The sequence below is a fragment of the Eucalyptus grandis genome, chromosome 7 (assembly GCF_016545825.1).
Source record: "Eucalyptus grandis isolate ANBG69807.140 chromosome 7, ASM1654582v1, whole genome shotgun sequence".
NCBI classification, from domain to species: domain Eukaryota; kingdom Viridiplantae; phylum Streptophyta; class Magnoliopsida; order Myrtales; family Myrtaceae; genus Eucalyptus; species Eucalyptus grandis.
Window position 1 is genome coordinate 48,399,001 of NC_052618.1, and position 26,772 is coordinate 48,425,772.

At 40.1% G+C, this 26,772-nt stretch overlaps 3 protein-coding genes across 4 annotated transcripts; 2 read left to right on the forward strand and 1 right to left on the reverse strand.

Moving 5' to 3' along the window:
• Nucleotides 1-3,611: 3,611 nt before the first annotated feature.
• LOC104453949 (probable apyrase 6) lies at nt 3,612-8,577 on the forward strand. Of its 2 annotated transcripts, none has more exons than XM_010068610.3 (8): nt 3,612-4,483; nt 4,720-4,832; nt 5,288-5,395; nt 6,281-6,335; nt 6,894-7,082; nt 7,184-7,281; nt 7,469-7,665; nt 7,862-8,004. In XM_010068610.3, exons 1-8 carry the CDS (start codon nt 3,799-3,801, stop codon nt 7,863-7,865), a joined length of 1,449 nt encoding a protein of 482 aa, XP_010066912.2. In that variant the 5' UTR covers nt 3,612-3,798; the 3' UTR covers nt 7,866-8,004. The 2 variants fall into 2 exon arrangements, with proteins under 2 accessions (XP_010066912.2, XP_010066911.2); XM_010068609.3 differs by having other exon boundaries at nt 3,613-4,483; nt 7,843-8,577.
• A 4,889-nt stretch (nt 8,578-13,466) lies between these two features.
• Nucleotides 13,467-16,018, forward strand: LOC104453952 (60S ribosomal protein L34). Its single transcript, XM_010068612.3, has 4 exons — nt 13,467-13,620; nt 13,777-13,856; nt 15,451-15,560; nt 15,651-16,018. Exons 1-4 carry the CDS (start codon nt 13,542-13,544, stop codon nt 15,742-15,744), a joined length of 363 nt encoding a protein of 120 aa, XP_010066914.2. The 5' UTR covers nt 13,467-13,541; the 3' UTR covers nt 15,745-16,018.
• Nucleotides 16,019-19,063: 3,045 nt separating this feature from the next.
• Nucleotides 19,064-20,610, reverse strand: LOC104453953 (putative NAC domain-containing protein 94). The gene is made up of 3 exons (XM_010068613.3): nt 20,427-20,610; nt 19,992-20,275; nt 19,064-19,831 (listed from the first exon to the last, which is right to left on the reverse strand). Exons 1-3 carry the CDS (start codon nt 20,608-20,610, stop codon nt 19,118-19,120), a joined length of 1,182 nt encoding a protein of 393 aa, XP_010066915.3. The 3' UTR covers nt 19,064-19,117.
• Nucleotides 20,611-26,772: the final 6,162 nt, after the last annotated feature.

Sequence of the window (26,772 nt, forward strand, 5' to 3'; positions counted from 1 at the left end):
ATTACCGTTTCATTTCACTAGTCTCTTTTAGAAGCACTGCTTAGGCCACAACCCATCAATTGAAATACATCAATTTTTATATTTTTACATATCACGTCGTTAATTGACATGATGTGCAATAGTTACTATCACGACATTATTTGTTGTAAGTGAGGTGCTATTTTTTTTTTTAACATGGAATAAAATATATGAATGGCATTTTTGTTGCTTGAAATAGAAATTAAGCATGAGAAAGGAAAGGTAGGACTGGAAAAAGGAATAATTTCATGGAATAGGTAATTAAGAAATATATGATGATAAGTGTCCGAGTTTATATACATATTTGTCCTCCTCGATTGCACAAGAATGCCTAAGAGTGTGATGGAGGCTAGTTATACGAGTAATTTGAATTTCAATCTATTCTTGTTTTGCCCTTATTTTTCAACATAATATAAAGCAATAACAATATCACAAATTTAAGGAATATACATTATTTTTGTCTCTTCTCCGACTACTCTCGGTTGTTTAGGACTTGGGTAGGTCTTTAAAAGGCTCAAGGAGGAAACATGCAAAAGAACCGCCTAGGAGTGGGAGACCCCGCACTATCCTCCGTATTCCCTTTCTGTCGGGAAGACAAAGATAGACAAGAAATTAGGGAACCTTATGGTGGGGAAGGTAGACTTCACGTCGGGGCATGTTTGCATGCACCAACTACCGTTGGATAAGCTGGTATAGTAGCCACCCGTGCCTGGGATGAGTGAGGGTGGGTGAAATGCCCACAACAGTGCTAGCATGGCTTACGGCAACTGCAAGGAAGCAGGGGAACGGTGCTTTAGTTTATAGATTCTATATCGATAGGTAAACAAATTGACGATTCCATTTTGTCTCTTACAGAGTTCGAAGACTTTCTATCCTACGACATCCTTCCTATCACGAGTGAGGTGTTGCCTTTACACGCAATTATCTGCCCAATATCTTTGCATCATCTCTAGATGATATCCGTGAAGGTTAAAAAAAAAAGTCGAATATTGAAGGATTTCTTGCAATTATATGCTAGATGGATTACTCACGATATAGTCATGACGCAACATGTGGCTCACGCCATCTCTTTTTAACATTAGCTCCCCGTGGATTCTACGAACGAGCATGTGGTTTCATCCTCGGAGTGCACCACTAGCCAATTTCCTAAGCTAGACCGCCTGCTTTTTTCTTTCTTTTCTAACTTCTCTTTTAAGGCGATCAACGCCGTGCACACTTGGAATTGACCATGAATTCTCGACCCATCCAATAAGCACATGCTCAAAAATCGCTGTCCACAGAATTTGATCACAGTGGATGTCGAAAAAGCATGTGTCCGATCACAACGTTCATCGTGTGGAGATACTCCCCCGACAATTAGCATCTTGATGGAGCCACAACGACAAAGCGAAGCAATTATAGTTCGATCCAAATATTTCATAACCGATGCAGGAGCTCCTGAAATCGCCGATGCCGTCGGTTGCCTTTCCTCTCCTTTCCCCATCCTTTTTCTCACCATACATTTGTATGGTCCTCACGAACTAGTACGAAAGAAATTGGTGCTTGTCGACTTCAAAAAGCTGGACGATCGCATGAATTCCGGCATCCTGAGTCCTCCCTGTCGGCAGAACGTGTTTTCCTACCCACAAAGAAAAAACCACTGACAAGCATCATCGATGGGATCATGCCTATGGTCTGTAGTAAGTGGCTTGACTCAGCATCAAGTTATGTCCGAGGAGCTTGTCCATACAGCAGACAACGCGCACACACGACCGTCAAACTCTACCCCTCATCCAAAGTAAGATCGCTCCTCGTGTCGTCGACGCCATGATTTGACTCATCACACAAGTGTTTCGATCCAGGATTTTTTTGTGATATCAAATTAGTTTAAATAAATGTGGGATAAGTGTATCACAATTCGGGAGTTGTTGTAACACCAAAATCAATTTGAGTGTATACACGGCATGGCATGGCATACCGGTTAGGAATTATTGATGGTTTCAACCTAGAATTCAACTACGAAAATATACATGAATAGCTTCAAAAATTTAACAGTAAAATTATCCAAAAAATCCTAAACTTATTGTATTTTTGCTAATTCAATCATAAACCTTTTAATTTTACTAATTGAATCCATCTGATCAATTTTGGATGAAATTCAATAATGTGGACACTAGTCATTTTATGTGGCATGATTGGTGTTGACATAGGCATTTTTAATAATATTTTGGATTTTTTTATGATTTTTTCTTTTTACTTTTCCTTTCCTCTTTTTTTTTTTTTGCTGGTTTTGGAGTTGAGGCCAATGAACCTCATCAACTCTAGGCCATGATGCCCTTGTTGACCAAAGTGAGAGGGCACCAAGGCTTGGTGGCCCTCATTAGCCCTGATGAAGGTTGCGGCCTTCGTCTAGAGCTAGTAAAGGTTAGTCGGCTTTCGCCTATAGCCAGCGAGGGTTGCCAACTATAACTTCAAAAACTGAAAAAAAAAAAAAAAAAAAAAAAAAAAAAAGGAAAAAATCATAAAAATTTCAAAATATTATTAAAAAAAGTCAACATTAGCAATTTTCAACTAAAATTGGTTAGATAGACTCAACCGACAAAATATGAAAATTTTTAGAACTTAACTAACAAAATCGAAAAACTTAGAATTAAGTTGACAAAAGTGCAATAAATAACAAATTTTTGGAACAATTTTCCCGGAATTTGACCATTCCGCCGCCACTGGACCGCCAGTGCCAGAGACAAAGGGCCTGCATGTTTTTATTCTTAATTTATGTTTCGAACACTTTTTTTTTTTTTTGTTCCCAGTGAACAAAAAAGGAACAAAAAGCGTTTGTTTGCGTTTTTGTTCCAAAATTATTTTTTTGTTCCTAAACACATCTCGGAATGTAAACAAGAAAAAAAAAAAAAAAAAATTGTTTCTTGTTTCATAAACATTTTTGAAGAAACAAAAAAAAATATTTCTTCTCTCTCTTCTCTTTTCTTCTTCTTTTTCTTTGGCTGGTCGCGCCTCGGCCATGGCCGGCGACCGGCCGTCGAGGGTTAGCGACCTCATCGAAGTGTCGCTAGTCCCCTGCGAGGCCAAGCCTCGCCCAACCATAGCGACGCTCGGCCTCGCCGTGGCTGGGCAAGGCTGCCGGCCCCGTCGACTAGTCACCGGAGGCCGGTGACCGGCCGAAAGAAGAAAAAAAAATAAAGGAAAAAATGAAAATAAAATAAAAATATTAAAAAATTAAAAGAAACAAAAAAAGAACATAAATTAACCAAACGTGTTTCTATTCATTTTTTATTCTCGGAACAAGTTTACCAAACGCATGTTTCTAGTCAAAAATTGTTTCTCGGAACAGAAACATTTTTTTCTATTTCTGTTCCCTGAAACAATTTTTGAACAAAAACGTTACCAAACGCGCCCAAAATGGCTTGACTGAAGCGAAGCTGTTGGACGGCCCACAACATGCCCACTGATGGGCCTAATCAGGTTGGCTTAAAGGCCCATTCGAGGCCCAATGCCACCGAGCTCCGAGCCCACGCTCCACCTTAACCACGACGCCGTTTCGACTCGGACGTACGAAAAAGTCGATGTTGGGGGAGGAAAACGAAAAAGAAAAAGGAAAAAGCGGAGAGCGGAGAAAATGGCGAACCAAAGTCGTTCGCGTCGCGAGGCGGAGGAGACGAGAGCCCGAGGGAGGAGACGCGGGGCCGCAGACGACGGAGCCGACGACGGAGCCGACGGGACCACCGATGACCGCCGCCCCGGACCTCGCATGATCCGATCTCCCCCTCCCTCTCCGCCCCTTTCATGCGACGATCGAATGCCCGCAAAGCCGGGAGCAACAGGAAATCCTCCTCCGCCGCCGCCGCCGCCGACGACGACGACCACCGCGACCGACGCCGCAGCAGCGCCAAGGGCGACGGCGACGACGGCCGCGACATGGATCCGATCAAGTTCCACCTCCGCCCCAGCTCCCGATCCACCAACCTCTTCTCCCGCAACCCTAAGCACCCTCCCAGATCGAATCTCTGCCTCCTCTCCTCGGCCCTGGTCGCGCTCGCTCTCCTCCTCTGCTACGCGTTCCTCTCCCCTCGCGGCTTCTCGATCCTCGCGAGGAGGAAGTACGCGATCGTGATCGACGGCGGCAGCACGGGGACGCGGATACACGTCTTCAGCTACGGGATCTGGAGCGGAAGCAATGCGGCCTTCGATTTCGGGGAAAACGGGCTGGCGTCGCTGCGGGTTAATCCGGGGTTGTCGGCGTACGCGGAGGATCCGGAGGAGGCGGGCGCCTCGCTGGCCGAGCTGCTTGGGTTCGCGAAGCGGAAGGTGCCGAGGGAATTCTGGGGAGAGACCGAGGTCCGGCTAATGGCGACGGCTGGGATGCGGATGCTCGAACGGCGCGTCCAGGATCAGATCCTCGACTCATGCCGGAAGGTTCTACGCGCGTCGGGATTCCAGTTCCAGGATGAGTGGGCTTCGGTTATTACAGGTCTGACCACTATCACTTGGTGATTTACTGAATGCATTAGAGAGTGGGTGTGAGTTTGATAGCTAGTTGAAAATGATGGGTCTTGATTAGTTTAATCCTGGGGAGTTCTGGAATTCGTCTTTCTTCTCCTGCGGAGCGCTGAAAAAGTCTAATGGACACGGGGAGGGAGCAGGCGAAGTTTTTTCTTTTGGCTTTGGTGCTTGTTTTGCAATTTAGAAGCTCATTTTTTGCATCAGGTTCTGATGAAGGGGTGTACGCTTGGGTGGTTGCTAATTATGCACTCGGTGCTCTTGGGGGTGATCCACGGCACACTACTGGCATTATTGAACTTGGCGGGGCTTCTGCTCAGGTGCAGTTTCATCTCCCTATGCTGATATCTTTTGATGCTTTTGGTATCCATGGTGCCCATTTTAAGTCAGATTGTTCAACTTTGTAAAATAATATGGCTATAGTCTTTCAATCTTTTCAAAGCTTAAAACAGCTTTTCTTTACTGATATGTAAAGTGTTCACTTTCTAATTGGTCCCTAAGCAATCTTAGTTTGAATTACCATACAATTTTTTATATTGGTGCTTCATAGTGTTAACTACAATGCGTCATTTTTGTTGAAGATTTGGCATATTAGCAGGGAGAGCCCCATGGATTTAATTTCTAATATAATTAATATATTTACTATATACTGATTTTGTGACTTGGTAATCTTGAAGGTTGAACCTTGCTTAGAGCTACCAAGGAATTCATTACCTATGCCCAAGCATAAAAAATAGGACTTTGATTTAGTGGTACATTCTACTTTCTGTTTCAGGTTACCTTTTCATCAAGTGCGCCACTACCTCCTGAATTTTCAAGAACTGTAAAATTTGGAAACATCACATACAACCTCTACAGCCACAGCTTTCTTCAATTTGGCCAGGTACTGTCTTCATTTGCTTCATTCTCTATTGCTAATGTGGAGTGAATAAATATTTTTGTTTGCTAACCTTTTTGACACCATATTAAAAATAATCTTTTCTGTTCTTGATTTGATGAATCCATGTGCTTTGTTTGGTTTTTTACAATTATTAATTCGAATATCCCTGCTTCATCACTTATCTTGTTTCTTTGTTAACTGGTTGATGTTTTTATATCTCTGTTTTTTCCTTACTACTTTTGTGGCAAATAATTCATCGGAAAGTACTTACAGTGAGATGTGAAGCTTAGTGATTATTTTCATAGGATGCATGTAGAAAAAAAGGAATTTTTTTTTTTTTCAAACCAAGTTATAAGCTATATAATGTGGGTGGTCAATACCAAGCTGTGACCAATTCAAATTGATAACTTTATCTTTTTCCTTTTCCTAAGATCATACTTGTGCAACTTGAAATGTCATGATCTCAATTTGTAAACCAGATGAGCCAACTTTTTGTAGAAGAGTCATTCCAGTGTTATTTATGAGGGTCAATAATGACTTATATGATGCTGGTTCTATTAAGTTCTGATGTTGGCTTCTACATCTTGATTTTGTCAATTCTTACCTCATTTGGGCAATTTATGGTTTATCTTGCTCCCTGATTTGACCCAACAATATGAAATAATAGCTTAAAACTAGGAGGTTGGCTATTTATGAAGAGGTGTGAGTTCATTTTCTAGAAGTCCCACTTGTGAACATTTGGGTTTATGCATTACCATTACTTGAGCGTAAAGTGGGTTATAATGATGTCTCCTGTCAGCTTTTGGGAGTGCAGTAAAATTTCATCATTTTTTCCGTTCTCTCTGCCTTGTTCATCAGTTTTCTGAGCTGTTTCCCCTCCTAATGCAGAATGTTGCATTTGAGTCGTTGAAAGAACTGCTACTTTCTGAAGAAAAGAATTTGGGTGAGTTTGTCTAATTTACTTTCAGCTTATTATATATGATGCTCAAAGTTCATATTGCAGCTTGGTTTGTATTTGAACAAGCCACTTGCCATATTTTGTGATTTTCATCCAGACCCCAATGTAGTTCGTATGTGTCTAATATACCCGTACATCCATGAACCTATGCATCATACATGCCTATTACATAACATGTGGATGTGTGTCTATCTGTTGATATATATGTACACGTGCTCTAGTCTGTATAAAAACTTCTTCAACATTCTTGCCCGTCCTTTGGCATCAACATTTTTTGAAGCCTTTACGTATCAACCTTATTTGCTGAGGGGAATCAAACAAATAGAAAGAGATAAATGGAAATCGAGTAGATCTAAAAGAATGGAACTGACATTTACTATTTAAAGATCTTCCTTTTTTTTCAATATGAACATGTTATTAAATTTAATCAAGTTTGCAAGTTGCGTCAATCTTCTGACAATGGTCATTATTAAATATACGAGATTGTGGAGCAGGATATATTTCTGTGTTTCTACACTTCCTTACCATCTATATGTTGTGCAGCTGATGAGTCTCATCAAATGGGGATGTTAGTTGATCCTTGCACTCCAAAAGGGTACTCTCATGCCGAGCAATTGAAGCTCACACCAGGTGCAGTGGATGAGAAAGAGAGACTCTTGTCCACTTTTGATTCCAAGGGCAACTTCTCAGAGTGCAGATCTGCCGCCTTTAAACTATTACAAAAGGAAAAAGGTTGTCGACTCTCACTGACTAATTTTTGACACTATATTCTGGATATATCAGTCTTTGCTTGTTAGTTGTGATCCTCATCCTCTCTTTCTCTTGTGATGCAGATAAGTGTGCTTATCGGCAATGCTACATAGGATCAACTTTCACGCCCAAGCTTCAAGGGAGATTTCTTGCTACAGAAAATTTTTTCCATACGTCAAAGGTATGAGCTTTTCTATACATGGACAGTGACACTATTCTACAGTAAAAGGTCTTGCTAAAGGGATTTAATGCCATCTGTCAGCATCAAATCCTCTGTTTCGTTAATTTGTTTGAACTAAACATTGGGGTGTCCTGATTTTATGTGCTGTTAACTTTCTTCTTTTCTCTGTGCTATTTTGCTTGTTTAGTTCTTTGGGTTGACACAAAAAGCAGTTCTTTCTGATTTGATGTTGGCCGGGGAACATTTTTGTGGAGAGGATTGGTCAATCTTGAAGAAGAGACATCATTTGCTCAATGAGGAAGACTTACTCCGCTACTGCTTCTCTTCAGCCTATATTGTAGCCTTCCTTCATGATAGTCTTGGGATTGCTTTGAATGATGATAGGTAACTCCTCTGATGCCTTCACTAGAGTAATCTTCTACTGTTATTGGTCCATTACTCTTCAAAATGATGTGATATGGCATTTTCCCTCCATAAAGCCTCCCTTTTATGTCTGCTCACTTCAACATTAGAATATTTGTTATTTGTCCTTGGTTGGTGATCGAGTTTTTTCTTAAACAGGATTGCATTTTCTAATCAGGTAGGGAGTGTCCCTCTGGACTGGGCCCTCGGAGCTTTCATCTTGCAGGCCACAGGTGCTACGGATGTAGAGCAGCCCAGCTGGCCCTTCACCGTTGTCAATAATCACTCACCCATCCTACTCTCATTACTTGCTATTCTGATAATATCCATGTTCATCTCATGGATCATATCAAAGTGGAGGAAGCCTCAAGTAAAGATCATTTATGACTTAGAGAAGGGACGGTATACAGTGACTCGGGTGAACAGGAGTTGATTGTTTCCTTTGAGCAACTAACCATCTTCTGCATCCATACAGTCGGAAGAAATGAGCCATGACCGTGCAGTACCACGATTTTTAGCTATCTTACTTCCACATTTTTTAGCGTGAAGTGACTCTCTGAGGACTGAATGGGGACTCTCAGATTGTATATAGTAGGATCCTTGCAGGGATTGTGCAATGACATCTTTAGGAGGTCGCGCATCCTACGTGACCAATACCATTCTTTCTTTCCTTTTTTTTTTATCCTTCTTGGGTGCATACAGAAATTTTTAGAAAGCTCATTCCTAGTCACACCACTGAACATCATCCTTGGAATTAGTGCTTTGTTGTGAAGTATAATTTTCTGGGAACCTGGGCCGCCATATCTATCAATGTACACCAATTTGTTCACTTAACTTGAGCTTCCAAATTATGAACTGGATCTGGATGCAATTCTATCCTCTCTTTGGGGGGTATACTCATTCTGTATCAATTTTAGCTGTTCTATTGGGAAGGAGAAAAGGTTGAAAAAGAAAAAGGAATCCTTGGTTTTGTTATGTCGATGTTCCACAGCGGTGACATTGTTCAAAATTTTGCAGTTACCTAAATAAGGTTACTGTCTGTAGAATTCATTACCGGTTATTTTCTCAAGTGCGAGATAATAAATGGAATGGAAGAGAAGGTTAAAGCTTTTACTTGCCTACCACACTTTCATGGAGATTCATATGTACGCAGCAATGTTAAATTAGAGCTAGGAAGCATCTTGCTGTCAAAAACTTTCATTAGAGCATTCCCTTTGCAACTACAGCTTTTCTTGGGTGGGAATATATGTATGTCCCTTTGAGCTTTAGGCCTCTGGAGGAACTTATTCCCCTTAAAATGCGGATACGCCACATTCTCAAATTAAGAAGAACCAGGAAGGCCCCAGACAGAGTTTGATCAAAATGATGAGATTCCAGTTCCACCAGCCTCTTGGAGATTAGTTAAGTATACATACCCATAATGGCATCACAAGTACCAAATGAATTAATTAATTCAAGAGATTAGTGAATCAATGTTGCTTGACCTGCAGATTAAGGAAAATTAAAACTAGGCACTCTCCTCTTGCGTCACCCAGCTTTGTTTTGTTAATTGAGTTGTGCAGGTGCATATTAAAGCTTAAGATCGAACATTGCGTCAAGCATGACAACCTCGGTACCTGGCTATAGCATTGGATCGGACGCAATCACAGAGACGGGCTCCCGAGTGTTTTCTTCTTGTGCAGTTCTGTTCAGCTGTCTAATTGCAGCAATAAATTTTAAATTTATTAGGATGTCTGTATACGGGGTCGGATAGCATAAAAGACTTCGAGAAAGAAAGAACCTGTCCTTATCAGAGGCGGCTCGGTCATACGGGCACCGGATCGGTCTTCGCGGGATTGTCGATGTGGGGGCTCATTCAGCGAAATGGCCTTAGTTTAATCGTTCTTCTTTTTTAAGAAAAAGCGGAGGAAAGCCAGAGCTTTAAGACCAACCTTGAGAATCTACAAAGTCCCAGCATCGCAGTTTCTCGCTTTATTTGTTTTCCCTCCCTATGCTCATCGGAGTTGATGAAATTCCAAAGACAGCACGGACCCTCCTGAGATTCTGCCGATAGGTGACTGGATTTTAATATGTGGCATATACATGGTACGCAGCCGTACCAAAGTAAAAGTGAAAGGCGCGAGCTAGCAGTTATTTTTTACCTTGATTTGGCAGCGCTCGAGCTTGAATCCGTAACCGGTCTCGAGTTCATAAATTTGGATGGTCCCTTGCCGTGAGATCAGGCGACATATGATCTAACTAGGGACGTGGATTCTTCCGTAAACCTTGGCTAAATAAGCTTTATCCGATCATGTTCCACTTTAAATCTTGACTGCGCCGACCCTGACTCTAATAGTTTTAGCTTGTAAATTGACACGTGGTGATTGTCAAACGTACTTATGTTCCTGAACCGTTATGTTTGTCCTCGCGCTCGCATTCTTTACAAGGTTCTCCGGAAATGATTTTGAACTCGTGTCTGCATAGAGCGGAGGCAAGAATTAGGCATGTGGCCCACCACCATTTTACTAGGTCGACAGAAAACAGAACAAGAATCAGCACACCAGCATCATGTTCGAGCTGAGTCAGGCATGTTCGGACCATGACTCGAGTTTTACCTTTTTTTCACCTCAATCTCAACCTACCATCTGTAAAACAAAGCTTAAGGAATATATTCTACAGAATGTTCCTAAGCATGTGATGTGCACATAGCATAACGGCATGAAAAAAAAAAAGGAAAACCAGCACAAGAAACAATCACAGCGGATAAAGAGAGTTGGAATTGGCCGCTTTCTTATCTGAAAAACAGCATTGAATCAGAATACCGGGGGGGACACAGAGAGCAGAGAAAAGAAAAAGCATAAAGAAACACATTCAGCACAAGAAACCAGGACCCGATTCATCTCTTTATCTATTAATCTATCTTGGTTCCTAGAGAAAAGAGCTTGGAATTCTAAAGTGAGAATTAAATCCGGAGAAGCATAAAGGGAGTGTTTGTTTTCTTTAATGCGCTGTTCCATTTGTCCCCTTTTCTCCTCTCCTTCCATTTGATTCTTCATACACATTCTGCTTGCTCATGTACCAGTCCATCCACTGGTTCTTGGATGGCCCATGTTAAACTGCCTTCTGCCGAGTCACTACTCTTCCAAGTACTTAATAAACAAAAAAGCGCACCCGCCTTTACTTAGTAACAAAGGAACAATCAGTCACCAGAAAACAGACTTGATGCATTCCTTTCTCCCAATCTTACTTTACTCTTTGCAGCGGTTTAAGTATCCCGAAGGAGTGAAAAATCATGATGTGTAGTTCTTAGAAACGACGGAGGTGCGTTCAGCGACGTTCTCGTGTTGATATAGCGGTCGATCAGTTTTAATGTAGCATAGGGAAGAAGATGGAAAGTCTAGGAAATTGGATCTGCTCCCTGGGTGAGGGCACATGTAAGCATTGCCTGCTGAATTGGCAATTTCTTAAAGACCAAAGACCATAAAGAGAACTTGGAAGTGATTGGCCATTTTCAAAGTTAGACAAGAAAAAGCAGGGAAAATGACAGATACGTTTGGGAACAACAAGTTTGAAAAAAGATACTTGGCTTCTCAAGGACACTGTTCCACTTCCCCCTTTTTTGATTCATCCTTTGTCAGATTCTTCCATAAGACAGCCTTAACATGCCTAGATTACAATTCTAATGATGTTTTATTTTGAGGTGAATCTAAAATTCCCCACCAAACAATTGCTTCTGGGCCCCTCCCTTGTTGAATGCCTCAAAATTCCCTCCACAGAGAGATCCAACCAAGACTGATAAATAGCCGCATTGCTTCTACAGGAGTGGAACAACAAGAGAAGAGGCAGGACAAGCCGTCTCAAGGAAATCTCCATCTTTCCTCCGAGACAGGAAGCATCTTCTCTTTCTTCTCTTCCGGCCTTTTCTACTTCTCAAAACAATGAATGTTCTGGTACAGAGAACATTCATCTTTGTGATCCTTGTCGGTTCGTTAGCGGTTAACCCGAGTCAAGTCTCGGGCTTTACCAGCGTAGAACTTCTCACAAGGAAGGCTGGAGAAGATCAGCACATAGCATCATCGAGTCGACGCCTGCTGAAGGACACCAGCATGGAATTAATGACCGGCAAGGCATCTGCAGGCAAAGCTGCGAGCTTCGATCCTAACCAGTCGAGCAAAAGAAAAGTCCATGGAGGTTCGGATCCTATCCACAACAGGTCCTAGTTCATCCTAGTCCTCCTTCAAATAGAAGACGGGCCCAATTTGCTGGAAATGCTAGACGAGCACGAGATGAGCCATTTCCAGGCTCCCAAATAGTTACACTAGAATTGGCTATGGCTAGTTCATTTCGTTCTTTTGCGCTCTTCGTTCTTATTTTTTGGTCCTCGTTAAGTGTAGAGATTTGTATAGCAAAAAGCAATTAGTATAGGCGAGTTTGTTCGATCAGTTAAAAGGAGAGATCGGCAGATTGCCGTAAGTTTTGTGAGCTAGAAGTTTGGCTGTCCCTATTTTCCATACTCGATTCTGTGTGTTTTCGACACTGAAATGAAAGACATTCTTTTTTCTGCTTATCCAAATCTGTGGTCGTAAGTTCCAAGCGCCTGAGCATTCTTTCAGCTACATGTAGTAAACTGCCGCCTGCAATGAAGACATGATGGTAACCTGACAAACTTGAGGACATTTCAGGATCCTATTTGCTTCTGCACCATCTCATGCTGCGACATTCCGGACGCGACTTACTCTCTATTCTATTCAACAGACGTTGCTCTGCATTCCATGTCACTGCAAACAGCAACAGTCCAGTTGAGGATTCGGATTCACTGAAAATGAAGATGACACTGAATCGAATAGGCGAAACTCACAGCTCTAGGAACTAGGAAGTGAATCTGAATTACTGATTTACTACAAACAGACAGGGTCTGAATCTCGCCGCCTTTTGCTGGTGCCGACATGAGCCGAGGAATTCGCGAGACTAACGAGTCGAGACATTGCTGTTACTTGTTAGTGTTGCATCAGATAGCAAAATGAGCTGCTGCCTGCTAGCGGTCCTGGGAGACAGCAATTCAAAAATCAAAACTTGGGACATTCACTCTTTCTGTTTTTGGATAAAATCTTAAAATCGATTATAGGACAAAGGCAACGCAGCTTACTAAACTAGATAACTATCTTAATCAAGTGGTAAGTGTTTCTTCACCTCGAAGACCGCAATTCAAAATTCTGAGAATGCAAAAGTTTTTTTTTTTTTTTTTTTTTTTGAATATAACAGGATAAGTACATTCAAAGTTCTCAAATTTATAAAAAAATAAAATAAAATCCTAAAATCTATCAAATTAGTATAACTTGACTAATGAAAAATGCTTACGTGATTTTTTTATTATTTTCTCTATTCTACATGACAATATCATGGCCAAAACAACGTCATTTTACTCTAAATTTGATTTTTTAATAAAAATTTATTTAAGTTATATTTTAAAAAGCATTGTAAGTTTGAAAAAGAAAAAAACATAAAAAGGGAAAAGCCGCCCTCGCCGCCCCACCCCTGCCGGGAAGGGCCGGCGATGGTGGGTGATGGCCGGGCAAAACGGGCGGGCTTGGGCCTCGCCTCTTCCTTAGACGGGCCTCGTGACGTCAGCACTGAGGCCCAAATCAGCCCAAATGGGCTTTGACTCGCCAGTTCGGACTCGGACACGATACGCGAAAGCAGTCAACGCGAGAAACAAGAGAGATCGATTCACGACCGTCGGATCTAGGGTTTCTCAAGCCGTTCCCGTCCTCGTTCAGCGCACATATAAATAGCGTCGAACTTGCAGGTCGCCTCTTCTCCTTCCTCTAGCCAGCCGCTTTCCTCTGTTAGAGAGAGAGAGAGAGAGGGGCACGGGCAAGATGGTTCAGCGTCTCACGTACCGCAAGCGGCACAGCTATGCCACCAAGTCGAACCAGCACAGGGTCGTGAAGACTCCCGGTACGGAATCCGTGTTTCATCTCTCGTTTCGATCTCGTCGAATGTTGTCGGGGAGTTCGTTTGCGTGCGTTATGAGTAGATTCCGATGCGCCGCCGCTTGTCGGATGATTGCGCTGAGCTGATGAGCTGTTCGGTTTTGGGAATTTGGAAGTGCAGGAGGGAAGCTGGTTTACCAGACCACCAAGAAGAGAGCGAGCGGCCCCAAATGCCCCGTCACCGGCAAGAGGATTCAGGGGGTATGTATATGTCTGTTTGCCTCTCTCTCTCTCGCCTGAATTACGTTAGTCTCGATCGGGCCGTGTCGTGTACATCTTGATAAGTGATTTGATACTGGTGTGAATAGTTACAAATGTAGTTGTTGATCGGATTTTTTGGGTGAATTTGTGAAATTTGTCCGAATGCTTGGTTGGCCCGCATTCTCATTGCCACAAAACTAGAGCGACGGCGAATTGGTGGTTAATGGTGGGGATCCTGTGCTTGAATGGCTATGTGAATTGCTGTGATTTTGGTAGCCATTCTAGTTTATCTGTTTTTCTGTGGTGGATGTGAGTAATCATGTGAATGATGTCCAAATGTGAATAACGGAGCCAAAATTACGGCAGTTCCATGAAAGGTGACAGCTTCATGCGTGAGGGGGAGAGAGAGAGAGAGGCTTGCTTGTTGTTACGGTTGGTATACATAGCCTAGTGCGTTCCTTTTGACCAGACTCTCCACAGATGCCCAGAACTATTTGATTATTAACATGCAATCAAATCAGCATAAAGTGAATCTTCTTTGGCCTTTCGTGTTGAAGTGTAAAAGATTAGTTGTGGGGCATATTGTTTTTTCACATCTGTTAGACTAGACAAAGAAAGATTCATAACTCCTAGCTATACCGTATCATCAAGACCTTGTTGCTTGACTGAAAATGAATTGTACAGGCAGTTTCTTTGGCAGTTATTTGGATTTATGCTAGTTGAGAATCATTGCATGGTGTGTGATGCCATCCGTCAATGTGGGACTTGAGACTCTTGATTGTGTTAGACTAGCTACATCACCCAACTTTGCAATGTGATGGGTAATATTTTACCTACTTTGTTAGTAATAAAAGTTAAATTGTTTTTTTTTTTAATTATTTTTATAAGGTTTGAATTTTTTGAAAGCATCAAAGAGATGAAAATATGTGGGTCAATGAATGTTGATGGTTTGATAGTGACTTGGAAACTGGAAAAGTTAGAACAAAAAAATTAGTTTGATTTGAAATTTTCTTATTTCTTTGAACAACCAGACAGCAAGTCATTCTTTTTGAATGCTTTTGCTCTTTATACCAGCAAGTTTTTCTTCCTGTATATGCATTTTGACATTCAAACTAGCAGATGATAGGTTTTTAAAAATCATGTGAGGATGGTTTCATAAAATTTCAATCATATTGTCTAGCTTCATGTCACTGAATCATTTAAAGAAGTTAGAAGTGGAACTAAGAGAATGCTTTGAGTAAATTAAGGATGGTTGGTGAGGAATGGCAGACTAAATGAGGAATCATTAAAAAAAAAAAAAAAAAATTGTGAATGGGTTATATCTGCTTCGGAAGATATTTGATGAATGGATGGCGGGAGCTATGACAATATGCAATAGAATAATAGAGGTAGAAGGAGTGCTTGTGCTTCACATTCTGTGGTCATCTCAGTTGCTACTTAGATGTAACCTATATGTACAATGTTAATAATGAGTTTCAGATTTTAATTTATTGCCTAAAATGAAGCATGCTGACTGCAACTGAACTCATGTTATACTGTCTGCTTTTTCCAGTAGGTTTTGACCTTCTGCTAACCACAATGTGCTATGTTGTAGATTCCTCACTTGAGGCCGGCAGAATACAAGAGATCAAGATTGTCTAGAAATCGCAGAACTGTAAACCGGGCATATGGTGGAGTCTTGTCTGGAGGAGCTGTTCGAGAGAGGTGCGCGATAGTTCTCTCTTGAAATTTTGTTCCAGTGGTCAACATTGCAAGACGGTCTGTGATTTAATTAATCTGTATTGCTTTTGATAGGATCATCAGAGCCTTCTTGGTGGAAGAGCAGAAGATTGTGAAGAAGGTATTGAAGATTCAGAAGGCAAAGGACAAGCTTGCCTCAAAAAGCTAAGAGAATACAATAACCTGGGGCCACTTTGAGTTAGATCTGCGGAGAGTAATTTTGGCTTACATTTGATGATAGGGAGCCATAGAAAAGCAATGTGAGACCGTTGGAGTTGATTTTGACGACCAATTCATCAAGCTGATGTTTTGTTTCTCTTTCCCTTTTAATTGCTTTTTTGGTGATACTGTAAAATCATGTACTATCTGCTTTCCTTTGATACCAGATTAGTTGGTTTTTAGTGTTTATACACGGTCCATTTCCATTGCTCTGGATCATTTTGGCAAATGTTTTTGAAGTCCTTTGCCTTCTATCATTCAGTTTGAGACGTTTGCACTTCCTGTTATGGAACTGACAATACTCTAGAGAAGGAGCTCCAAATTTGCTGCCATTTCAAGAATTGATCATCTTGATCGTATGATGACAGACTGATTATAGACATTGCCTGGTATATTTTTCGGGAACGGACTTAGGGTGACTCAATCGAGTGATCGAGAGTAGCTTCGACCATCGCGACTTCCGGTGGGCTTGATGGCTTGATCCTTAGGCCGAAACATGCACATTAGAACTTAGTAATGGGCTTGGCTTAGCTTTAAGGTGGCCTGATTTTTTGTATACTGTCCTTGGCATATGCACGTCCTCGATGAATAGAAGATGGAAGCATCTAATGGTTGAAGGTTGCTTCATGACGTGGTGAAAGGTCATTATTAATGCAGATGATGAGGAAATTTTTTAAATTTATTACTTTTTGCCAATTTAGTTTTAAAATTTTTAATTTTGCCAATTGAATTTTTACATTTTTTACATTTTGCCAAATAAGTCCACCTAGGTTAATTTTGATTGGAAATCACTAACATAAACGTCAGCTAACTTACTTAATGCGCTCAACACTAATGTGAACATGTTTTTAAATATTTTTTTTCTTGTCCTTTTTCTTTTTCTTTCTTTTTTCTCTTCCTTTCTTTGAGTAGCCGATTAGCAAGCCACAATGACTAGTTAGACTTTGCCACCGTCTAGTGAGGCTTGACCCTCGCTATTTGACAAGGGCAAGCCTTGCCCAACCATTAGTGAGGCCAACCTCATTGGCCCTCACCTTTGGTTGGTTGCATTGCCAAGGGCTGTCAACTAGCTAGAGTAAGAAGGGGAGAAAGAAAAAGAAGAGGGTGAGAAAAATTAAATTACTATTAAATATTATCCATGTTAATATTGATTATGTAGGACATTATATCCGCATCAATGATTTCTATGCAAAATTGGCCACATAGACTCAATTGGTAAAATTAAAAAATTTGAAATTGAATTGGTAAAAGAATAATAGGTTTAGATTTTTTAGAAAATTTTCCTCATGATAGAGAAAAATAACATGGTCGAGCCTTTTGACTTAGCGGAGAATGTTAATACTCTATGCATTGGGAAACACAAGGACTGGCCAACTTCATATGTGATTCGATGTTTGCCAAAACAGGATCATTTGCTAGGGAACTGAAAATGTATTTAGTTTGTAGGTTTTCATGGCGGGGACAAGTGAGTTCGGCCTGTTTTTAAATGGAGAGGTCAGCTTAGTTTAATCTGATATGCGAACGCCTACTTCAGGATTCGTTTGATCGCACCTATCACACCTGATCGAAACAAGAGAGAAAAGCACTCAAAAAAATTCCTAAATCTGTTTGTGCTAATTCAAACCTAAATATTTCAATTGTATAAATATTTTGACAGTTTACTAATATAGTCCAACCAACCAATTTTGAATGAAAATCGCCAACATGGATATTAACTATCTTACGTGGCACAACCAATATTAATGTGGATAAATTTTACAAATTTTTTAAATTTTCATTGTGATCAGCGATGGTCATGGCCCTTGCCCAGCCACAAGAAAGAGCCCATGCCCACAACTGGCTATGGCCTGGCGAGGGCTGTAACACTTGCTGCCGGCCCAAAATCACCAATCACAATTGAAAAAAAAAAAAAAAGAAAATAAATAATAATAACAAATATTTTCAAATAGTAAATTTTATTCATGTTAACATTGATCATGCCACGTAGGATGGCCGGCGTTTATGTTAGTGATTTCCAGTCAAATTAGCCGAATGGACTACATTGGTAAATTGTTAAGAGTTTAAGAATTTGATTAGGACAGTTAAAAGGTTTAAGGATAAATTGGCACAAGTACAATATGTTTAATATGTTTAGGATTTCTTTAATACTTTTCTTGAAGCAAGAGGAGGAATTAAAAGAATTGAGAGCCCCACAAATAGAGATCTAGCAATTAGCATATGGGGCATGGACCTGCTGGTTGTATCTTCCCCATATGTTTCAAAGTTAGGATCTACGAAGCAAATAATCACCGAGTTAAGCGATTGTCAGGCTTCTGGCTTTACCATGAATCTTTGAAACACAAAGAAGGAAGAACACAGAATAAAGCATTTGTAAGAGAGGTCTATCTTCACATTCGGAACTCGGATTGTATACGTGCTTTGACCTCTGGACAAGAACGATGCTAAATGTTATATTGAGAGCCACTTGCAAAATTAGTATACTAAATTAAATGGCAGGCTGATATTATGTAAAACCTAATTATTTTGGAGTCTCTTTACACTATGTCACATCACATAACATGTCTTTTTTATATAATTTTCTAACAAAGCCATTGATAGAATGAGCAGAAAAAAGAATTTTTTTTTTTTTTCTGTGTATATAATACTGATGATACAATAGTCTATTTATAATTTATTCTAAACAACTATCTAAATTAATAAAATATTGTAATATCAAAATGAAATCAATTATAATTAATCAGGAAGATAAATATCTCTAACAGCCATATTATTCTTTAATGATTTAGGAGTACAAGCTTCTCTAAAAATAAACAACATAAAAAACCGGGGAAATAATCGAACAGAGAATGTAATCCTTTCTTCTATACATACAAAACAATTTAAGGGACTTGAGTTTTGAGGCTGTGTTTGTGGCGTGTATCCTGTAGCATGTCTTCCTCTTTAGACAATCGCAAGATAAAATAGAAGATCTAGACAACATGTGCCAAACTTTCCAAAACATCAGTCCATATATATCTCAGTCATCAGCTACATTTGGGAAGATCCAGCCAAAGAAAAACAAACGAAAAGCAAAAAATAAAAAACTTGGAAAGAAACAGCGAGCATGGGTTCAACCCCTGTCACTGATTTAAAAAAAAAAGCATTTTTCATCTAAGAAAAATTCTCTACAAATAAACAAATGATTATCCTTCTCTCTAAACAAAGGAAATAAAAGAAAACCACCTAACTCTCTCCTAGAGAACCACGATAATGTACGTGACCTACAACCTTGGAAGTCATCGACCCATTTTCGAGCTATTCTCGTATCACTTTTCGATGTGTAATTAGGTGAAGCACTTGGTGGTGGGATAATAATACGTTGACAAATCACTCATTGCATCCCACCCCAAGTTTGACTTCCATGCATCGCCCACGTTCAAATAATTGTCCGAACCGTAGGTAGAACCGCCGAACCGGACCGCCTCCCACGGCTCGTCGCGGCTAGGGTTCCTCAGCAACAAGGAAGACGCTTCTTCTCCTCCGCTGCCGCCCACAATCGCACCGTTCACTTGCATTTCGAGCGGTAGAGTCAGTAGCGGGAAACCGTCATTGAACTGTTCTTGATGGTCATTTAAGTCGGACTCGAAGCTCCTCCCGACGTCTCCGAACATAGAGGACGACATGTGCTGAAGAATGGAGGAGACGTCCGAGGCGGTTGAGGCGGTTGTCTCTTGGAGAGGTGGGAAGAGGAAGTGATTAGGGTTCAGGTCGAGGTTCGACGAAATGATGGCGAAGTCTAGATTAGTCCATGGAACCGGGGACGACGAGTCGAAAACAGGAGTGATGTTGTGAGGGGGAATGTGAACGGAGGAGCTAGTTTTGGTTGGGGATGGTGAGAAGGAAGGAGTGTCTGGGCTTAGTTGAGAGTGAAAGAGTGAGTTTGCAGTCTCTGAGGCAGTGGTTTCAGTTGGTAACATGGTGGAGACGTAAGAGTGAGCAAGAGATCTATGGGAGGTCGAGTTCGTTTTCTTGAAAATCCTACATATTGCCCACGAGTCCTGCAAGAGCATCGAGAATAATGGACTTGATCAGCTCACGAGTTCGGTTAAATCAAGAATAAACTGCTAAAACTGCTTTGCGAAAAACTTATGAAATCCTAAAGAAAAAGGAAAAGTCTTTCTATACATGCAAGTGAAACTTGTTGAGCGTGCATCTTACATGGGCAGGAATATTTTGGGAAGACAAGTCGGTGAGAGAAGGGAGGCGAAACTCGTGCATCATCCAGTCGGTCTTCACGCCCTTGGCAGCTCTACCTTGGTAGAAGACCAGGGACTTCTTCAGCCCTATGCACTTGGACCCATCCGATGAGTAGATCGGCCGGTCGGTCCCAGTGGCTTTCCAAAAACCAGCCCCGGTTACTCGGTTCGGCCTTGCGCTGTTCCTGTATTTCCGGTCCCTCGGGCAATAGAAGTACCACTCTTTCTCTCCGGTAGTCGCCAACTCTTCATGCCCCAAAAATAAAATAAAATTAGAAACTTGAATCTCATTATTCATTAAAACCTAGCTAACTCTTGTCGAAGTGAAGTTTATATGATATTACTGCAAAAGAAAAATGAATCAGGTATCGATTAATGGGTTTTTGAGCCAACTTACTGGGGAGATCCCATGGATCATATTTGTAAATGTCGAGTTGCCGAATGAGCTCAATGCTAAGAGGTCGCTGTTGGATCTTCCTCTTGAGGTAAAACCCTACAAGCTCTTCGTCTGTTGGATGAAACCTAAACCCTGGAAGCATCACCTCATCCATTGATTTCTCACAATCAACACTGTCTTCCATTAAAGGACTTATGCACTCTCCTTTACTTGAAGCACGCGCACACACTGAAATTAAAGATGTACTGTCTTTTACTTATAACCCTTGATCTAAAACCCTAGCTAGAGTAAAAAGAGAGAGAGGGAGAGAGAGAGACTGTGAAGTCTGAGGAGGAGAGACAAGTGTGGTTAATATAAGTGAAGAAGCGCTTGAGTCAATTGGAAGGAGATTATATGCTACCTGAGGAGGGGTCTGCCTCCGAAGGATCAGCCGTCTTTTCTGGTGGACTTTTAATTAGGACTAAGCTTTGTGTCTTCAGCAACTGACTGCAAACCAACCAAAAGAAAAAGGAACAACTACCGATGACAACCCAAGAACTTGGTAAAATGAAATAGTTGAATAATTGAAAAATAAGACTAATACGCATTAAATGCTAACTCTTGATTTACAAATATAACTATCTAATCTCTCAAATCAATAATGGATAAACCTTCTATGTAAAATTCATTTTATACTGACAGTATATGCTATAATTATTCATGGATTCCTTCTACATTCAGTTAAATTCCCGCCTCAAAGAAATTGTTAGGTACTTATAAAGCACCACATTACTCATTCATTAATAGACAGTGAAAAATAACGTATACAACTAGATAAATAAACAGTATGACATTTTGAGAGCATCTAAATTTTTTTGACTTTTACCTCTTTCATTTTTTTTCTTCCTCTTCTAGAGTGAAACCACATTTTGGGTTTTGTTGAAATACACTAGCTCCAAGTTTAGGAATCTCGAGAACCACCAAATCAACAATGTATGGGGATTAGGCCCCATTCTTTATTTTACCCACATTTTTCTCATATCTATCTCATGACAGTCTTCTCTCTATCTATCCACCGCGAATCAAGACAAGATGGGAATTGTAAATGCGAGTGTCCTTCCGGTTTGAATTGTTATTTGGAAAGTGGTGGACCAAGGTCCAACTTCCAACGCAATGGGAGCTTAGAAAACTAGGGTCTGTCTGAGTTTTAGTACCTATATTTTATGAAACTCAGTTCTCAGAATCCGAAAATCCCGTTTCTATTCCATTCTCCCGAGCTTCTATTCCCACTGTTACCTTGTCAGATTGAGATGAGCCTTTTCAGTTTTCTCATTATAAATCTGAAGATACCGCCATACAGAGAGAGAGAGAGAGAGAGAGAGAGAGAGAGAGAAACCTGTGATGTGAATTTATGGGTCAAAATGGGACCATTTCATGATATCCGTAAATTAATCAAACCATGTTTAGGGCATCTGTTTGACCTTAGGAAGAAGCCACGATGCTCGTCTATACTCTCTTGCCAAGACAAACAGTTGGAGACAGTAGCAGATAGGTTTGGCTTAGGAGTCCCTTATCGACTCAGGAAAAACAGCTGGAAACGCAGTATCTTTTTTTTTTGCCTGAAAATGGCGTTTGCAAGGTTCCCTTTTTGGCTACTGCATACCAAATAAATTGATGAATCGTTTCATGTTTTCACCTTTGTGCGTAGAAGTAGGAAATATACAAAAGAATATGACCGTTTATAATTAACTTCTATGTAAGTACGCTAAACTTTGTATCTCTCCTTTGTTGAACGGTTAAACCTAAATGGATGCGAACCGTCCTCTATCTTGTCAATGCTCTCCATTGGTGTCTTTGAGTATCACATATTGATTTACAGAAATTAGGCTATATTAATGATTGAGATTTATCGAGATGTCAAGAGGACACTGAATCGGATATAGGATTTTCCTTCCATCTAAATAAAAAAGCTTATACCCAAGACAATTCATTGTGGGGCCACGACGTTCTACGCTTGTTACTTGAAGCACTAGACTTATATGATCTGCCTTTTAATCCAAGAGGGTCAAAATCTAGACAGCCCACACTAGTCCTATTTGAGATCTTTGAAGTACAAACTTTGATGGGAGGGGAGATAAACTTACCCTCTGGTCACAGCTTAGAGTCCGCCAAGCTACAGAATATAAAGGGTGCAAAATATAGGTTTTGGGAAATCTCAAGATGCAAAGCGTGAGATTTAAATTAAGAGAACGCAAAATCTAATGGGGAGACGTACGAGGATGAATTTTTAATTTTTCCAAGACTATTGTTAGGAAGTTACGAGAATCTCAATCGTAGGCAATGCTAGAAGATTCATATAAAATAGTTCTAAAATGGCTGAAAATGTACTTAGCTTTGAACTGTGTATGTGTGTGAGTGTGTGTACCTACGTACGTACGTACGTACATACATACATACATATACATTGTACGGTATGTAAAGTCTATTTTCTATCACTTACATAGAGAACCAAAAATATGCTAAAAAATATATAGCTTAATCTGTTCTGTCGTAATTTCCTAGCAGTGGCTTCTACAAAGATAATATGTAGAAGATCTCCTGGTACAATGAATGTCACTTCAGTCATGATCATAATATGTACAATAGCAAATCAGGATATTATGAAATGACTTGATTTTTGGAATAATTGGATCGTTATGCTTATAATCTCTCCGTTTGCTTCCTTTTAAAACCCTACCCACTTCCCCAGCTTATCCTGCTGAAACGCAACCTGACTACCCAGGTTTCAAACCCACTTCTTCGTCTTTTGTTCTGTTCTCCACATCTCTTCTCCTTTCCCGAAAAGGAGAAAATGAATTTCCACATATAATAAAGAGACTTCTAACTGGGTCGTGCATGGGATTCCTCGGCTCGAAGGGGCCATGAGAGTGATAACTGGTGTGCACATTACAAGGCCGAGACGGATTTTGAAGTTTGAATTCTCCTCGTAAGTCTTTCAACTTGCAGAGACTTCAATGGCGTAGTTAGGCGCAAAACCTTTTGCATTTAGACCGCCCAGTAACGTCAAACTGGTTTAGAGAGCAAAAGTCAGTACCGTTTGCAATTAATGGGGTAGTTTCACTGAGTCAAATGCCACGCTTGGGACTCCAAATTCAGTGAAACTCCCCAAATCTAGCCCCTCGGTTCGATCCCTTTCTGTCTGTTTGTTGACCTAGGGTTTGCTTCCCCAAGCGTGCAACACATATTTAATTCACTGTGCATTTTTTAAAAGAGATTGAGGTAGTGTCAAAGTACTAGTCTTCAAACACCAGCTCCCATGCCTCTTTCTACGTAAACATTAATCCCATCATGGAGAAAAGTCATCAAAACCAGAGAGTTTCGCCTACGAATAATGAATCTTTTATCTTACTAAACTATGCATTATTAATTAATGTGAATGAAAAAGTCCACTGAGCGGTCAGTGTGAAGTTAGGACCATCCAGAAGATGATGAAGAGGATTATACGCCAGCAAAACTATTCGCTAAGCACTAAGCAGTGTTCAAGTTAAGTTTTTTTTTTGTTTACTCGTGTTCGAGTTAAGTCGGGTTAGCTGTAAACTGTCAGTAAAATTAAAAAAAAAAAAAAAAAGGCTTTTTTGCGTGTAATGTGTTTAGATGACGGATTTTTGTGCAATGAAAATTTGTTTGTGAAATGAATAATGATTCATAGGCTTCAACGCCACATATGTTATTAGTCTCAAAGTATCATCCATTTGGAAGACTGTTCATCTACCTGGAGTAAATAGGTTAAGATTTGTTTGTAATATGTAATAAATAAGAAATTCGTTTTACTAACAAGTTTACCGATGAAAAACTCTTCAAAATGTGGATCAATATGGACTTAAGCAAGTCCTTAAAAGGCTCAAGGGAGAAGAATGGCGGGAGACCCCCGGGATTTCCCAATGTCAGCTCTCATATTCCCCTCTATCTTGAGACAAAATATGTAAGGTGAGACTTGGGGAGTAGGAGGTGCAAGCACCAACACATTAAATTATGGAATGCATCATGGCTAGGCTCTAGGGTACCAAGCTATCGTGGCAGGGCCCTATCGAAGCTTTGGCTCCTGTTGTGTCAGCTTGTGCTTCACACAAGTCTATCTACCAACTTGTTGACACAGGGATTGGTAGACTTGTGCATTAACAAAGGATGTGAAGGATCTCTTGTTGATTTTTGGATAGAATATACGAATTGACGAGAAAATAATTAATATTGAGATTGCAGACAATTATAGTCAATCATTTAAAAGAATACCGAAATGTAAAGATATCAAGAAGAAATCCGAACAGCTGGTGTTCGTTGATTGATTGTCAGTCCCTACTACAAACTATTCTTCGACTATTTCTATTATTGCTGACAATTAACAACTTTCATAAAAAAGTAAATACATTCTACGTAGCAACATGTGTTTACAAGCAGTTGCTAAGCAAACCCACTACTTCGACAGCCATTACTTCTCCGCTCTTTCGTGTCCAACATTAACAGTTACTTTCGTAGTTCATAGCTGCACTTTCTGATAGCTACAACGGCCTATGATTTTTCAACCTTCATCATTAGTGGCCTCCGTGACCTACGACTCTACCACAACACGGTCATGTCGGTCTTACTTCTCCATAGCCATATCGATTTACCCGGGCAAATTGCGTCCTAAATCATCGGACCCATTACTTAGGCAGTTACCTAGGATTCAGTTCATCGTGATTCGTGTTAGTCGTGGCCCCCTTATTGATCAAACCGAGCTTCATTCATTAACACTCGTGTCTCACAACTTAAGTAGTTTCTCTTTGTTTTTGCTGTCAATAATTACTTAATCGTCTTGTTGACTGGCTATTTTAACCGACTAAGAGCTCCCAACACTTAGTGAATTTTACTTCTGCCATGTTTTGATTAGCCTCTCTTAGTTCGAGTCGTCGGTCAGGAATTCGAGCATTTTTTTGGTATAAACAAAACTATTCATGAGGACTTCTTTTGGCCGAATAAGAGTCTACATTATTGCCTAAAATAAAGGTGCTAACGTGGGATGATTATATTGTTTTTTTTTCCCAAAAACAGTTATTTTGTGCAAGTAGATCTCTAATAAAGTTGACAAGTGATTAAAAAAACTGTCAGTAAAAGAAAATTGACGAGTAGTTGATATCCCCATAATTTGTTTTAACTCACCGATATCCTTTTGGAACCGTCATCTCTTTTTAACAGTTTGCAAATTACCCAAGTTTGTATATTTTATCAACATTTATTTGTCTTTCTTGCTAACGCATTAATTTACCAACTCTCATAAAATTGAAATTGGTCAACTATTATGGGAGTGCCATATAATCTTTTCAACATAATATAGGTCATCAAAAGGATCTCTGAGACCGACCAAAAGTACAAAAGCGAAAAAAAAAAAAAAAGTTCTTTTTTTTTATGAAATATTTAAGTAGGATCGGAAATAAGCACCTAGATCAATAGCACTAAGTCAAATTTGAATAGGCTCATGTACAGAACGTCTCAAAAAAATAATTGGAATGAACAACCCAGTGATTTCTCTTCCATCAAGAGCTCTCTCACTAGTGTGCTAAGAAGCTACGGGAATGTGAAGACACCATCAACATAGTGGCCTGGGACATCAACTGAAGAGCTCCAATGTGCTTTCTTATGTTAATAGATTCTCATAATCCTAAAGAATCCCATCCACTCTTGAGATTCATATTTATCGATAAAGAGCTGTACCTATGTATTGTCTTACCAATTCAATGCGTGATGGTCCTAGTCTGACTGAAGTGCTGCTTACCCTGCTGTGATCAAATGAGAATGGATAAGATACTCGTGGGCGGTTGATTGCCGCATGAGACACTTTTGTCATCACAATTGATGGGTGGCTCAACGATTTCTGAGTGGGAGGGGGAGGTTTATGGTGACAACAACTGGAGATCCCTTGTTATTTTAGTTTAAGTCTGGCAAACGACTAGCTAGCCAACAGAGGTCTTAAGGCTTTACAGGAAGAAAAGCTCTCTCCCAATAAGTATTCTTTGATAATGATTTCCGGGGCATCTAGGGTTGTATATTTTCTAAATGATTTTGTTATGGGTGTACCTAGCAAATTGTGGAATTACAAGTGTTTGAGTTTATCTTATTGTGTTGTTGAGGATGTTAGAATATCTAGATATTAAATCATGTTTTCGAATGGCAATTTAAATTTTAAAAGAAGTTTGATAATTTCAGAAAATTTTACGTAGTGTCAAAATATGAGGTCATCTATTTGCCTCTCTAACTACATATTCATTCCAAGGGAGTACTAGAAATATTTATACATTAAATCACATATTCATTTTATAACTTAATAATAACT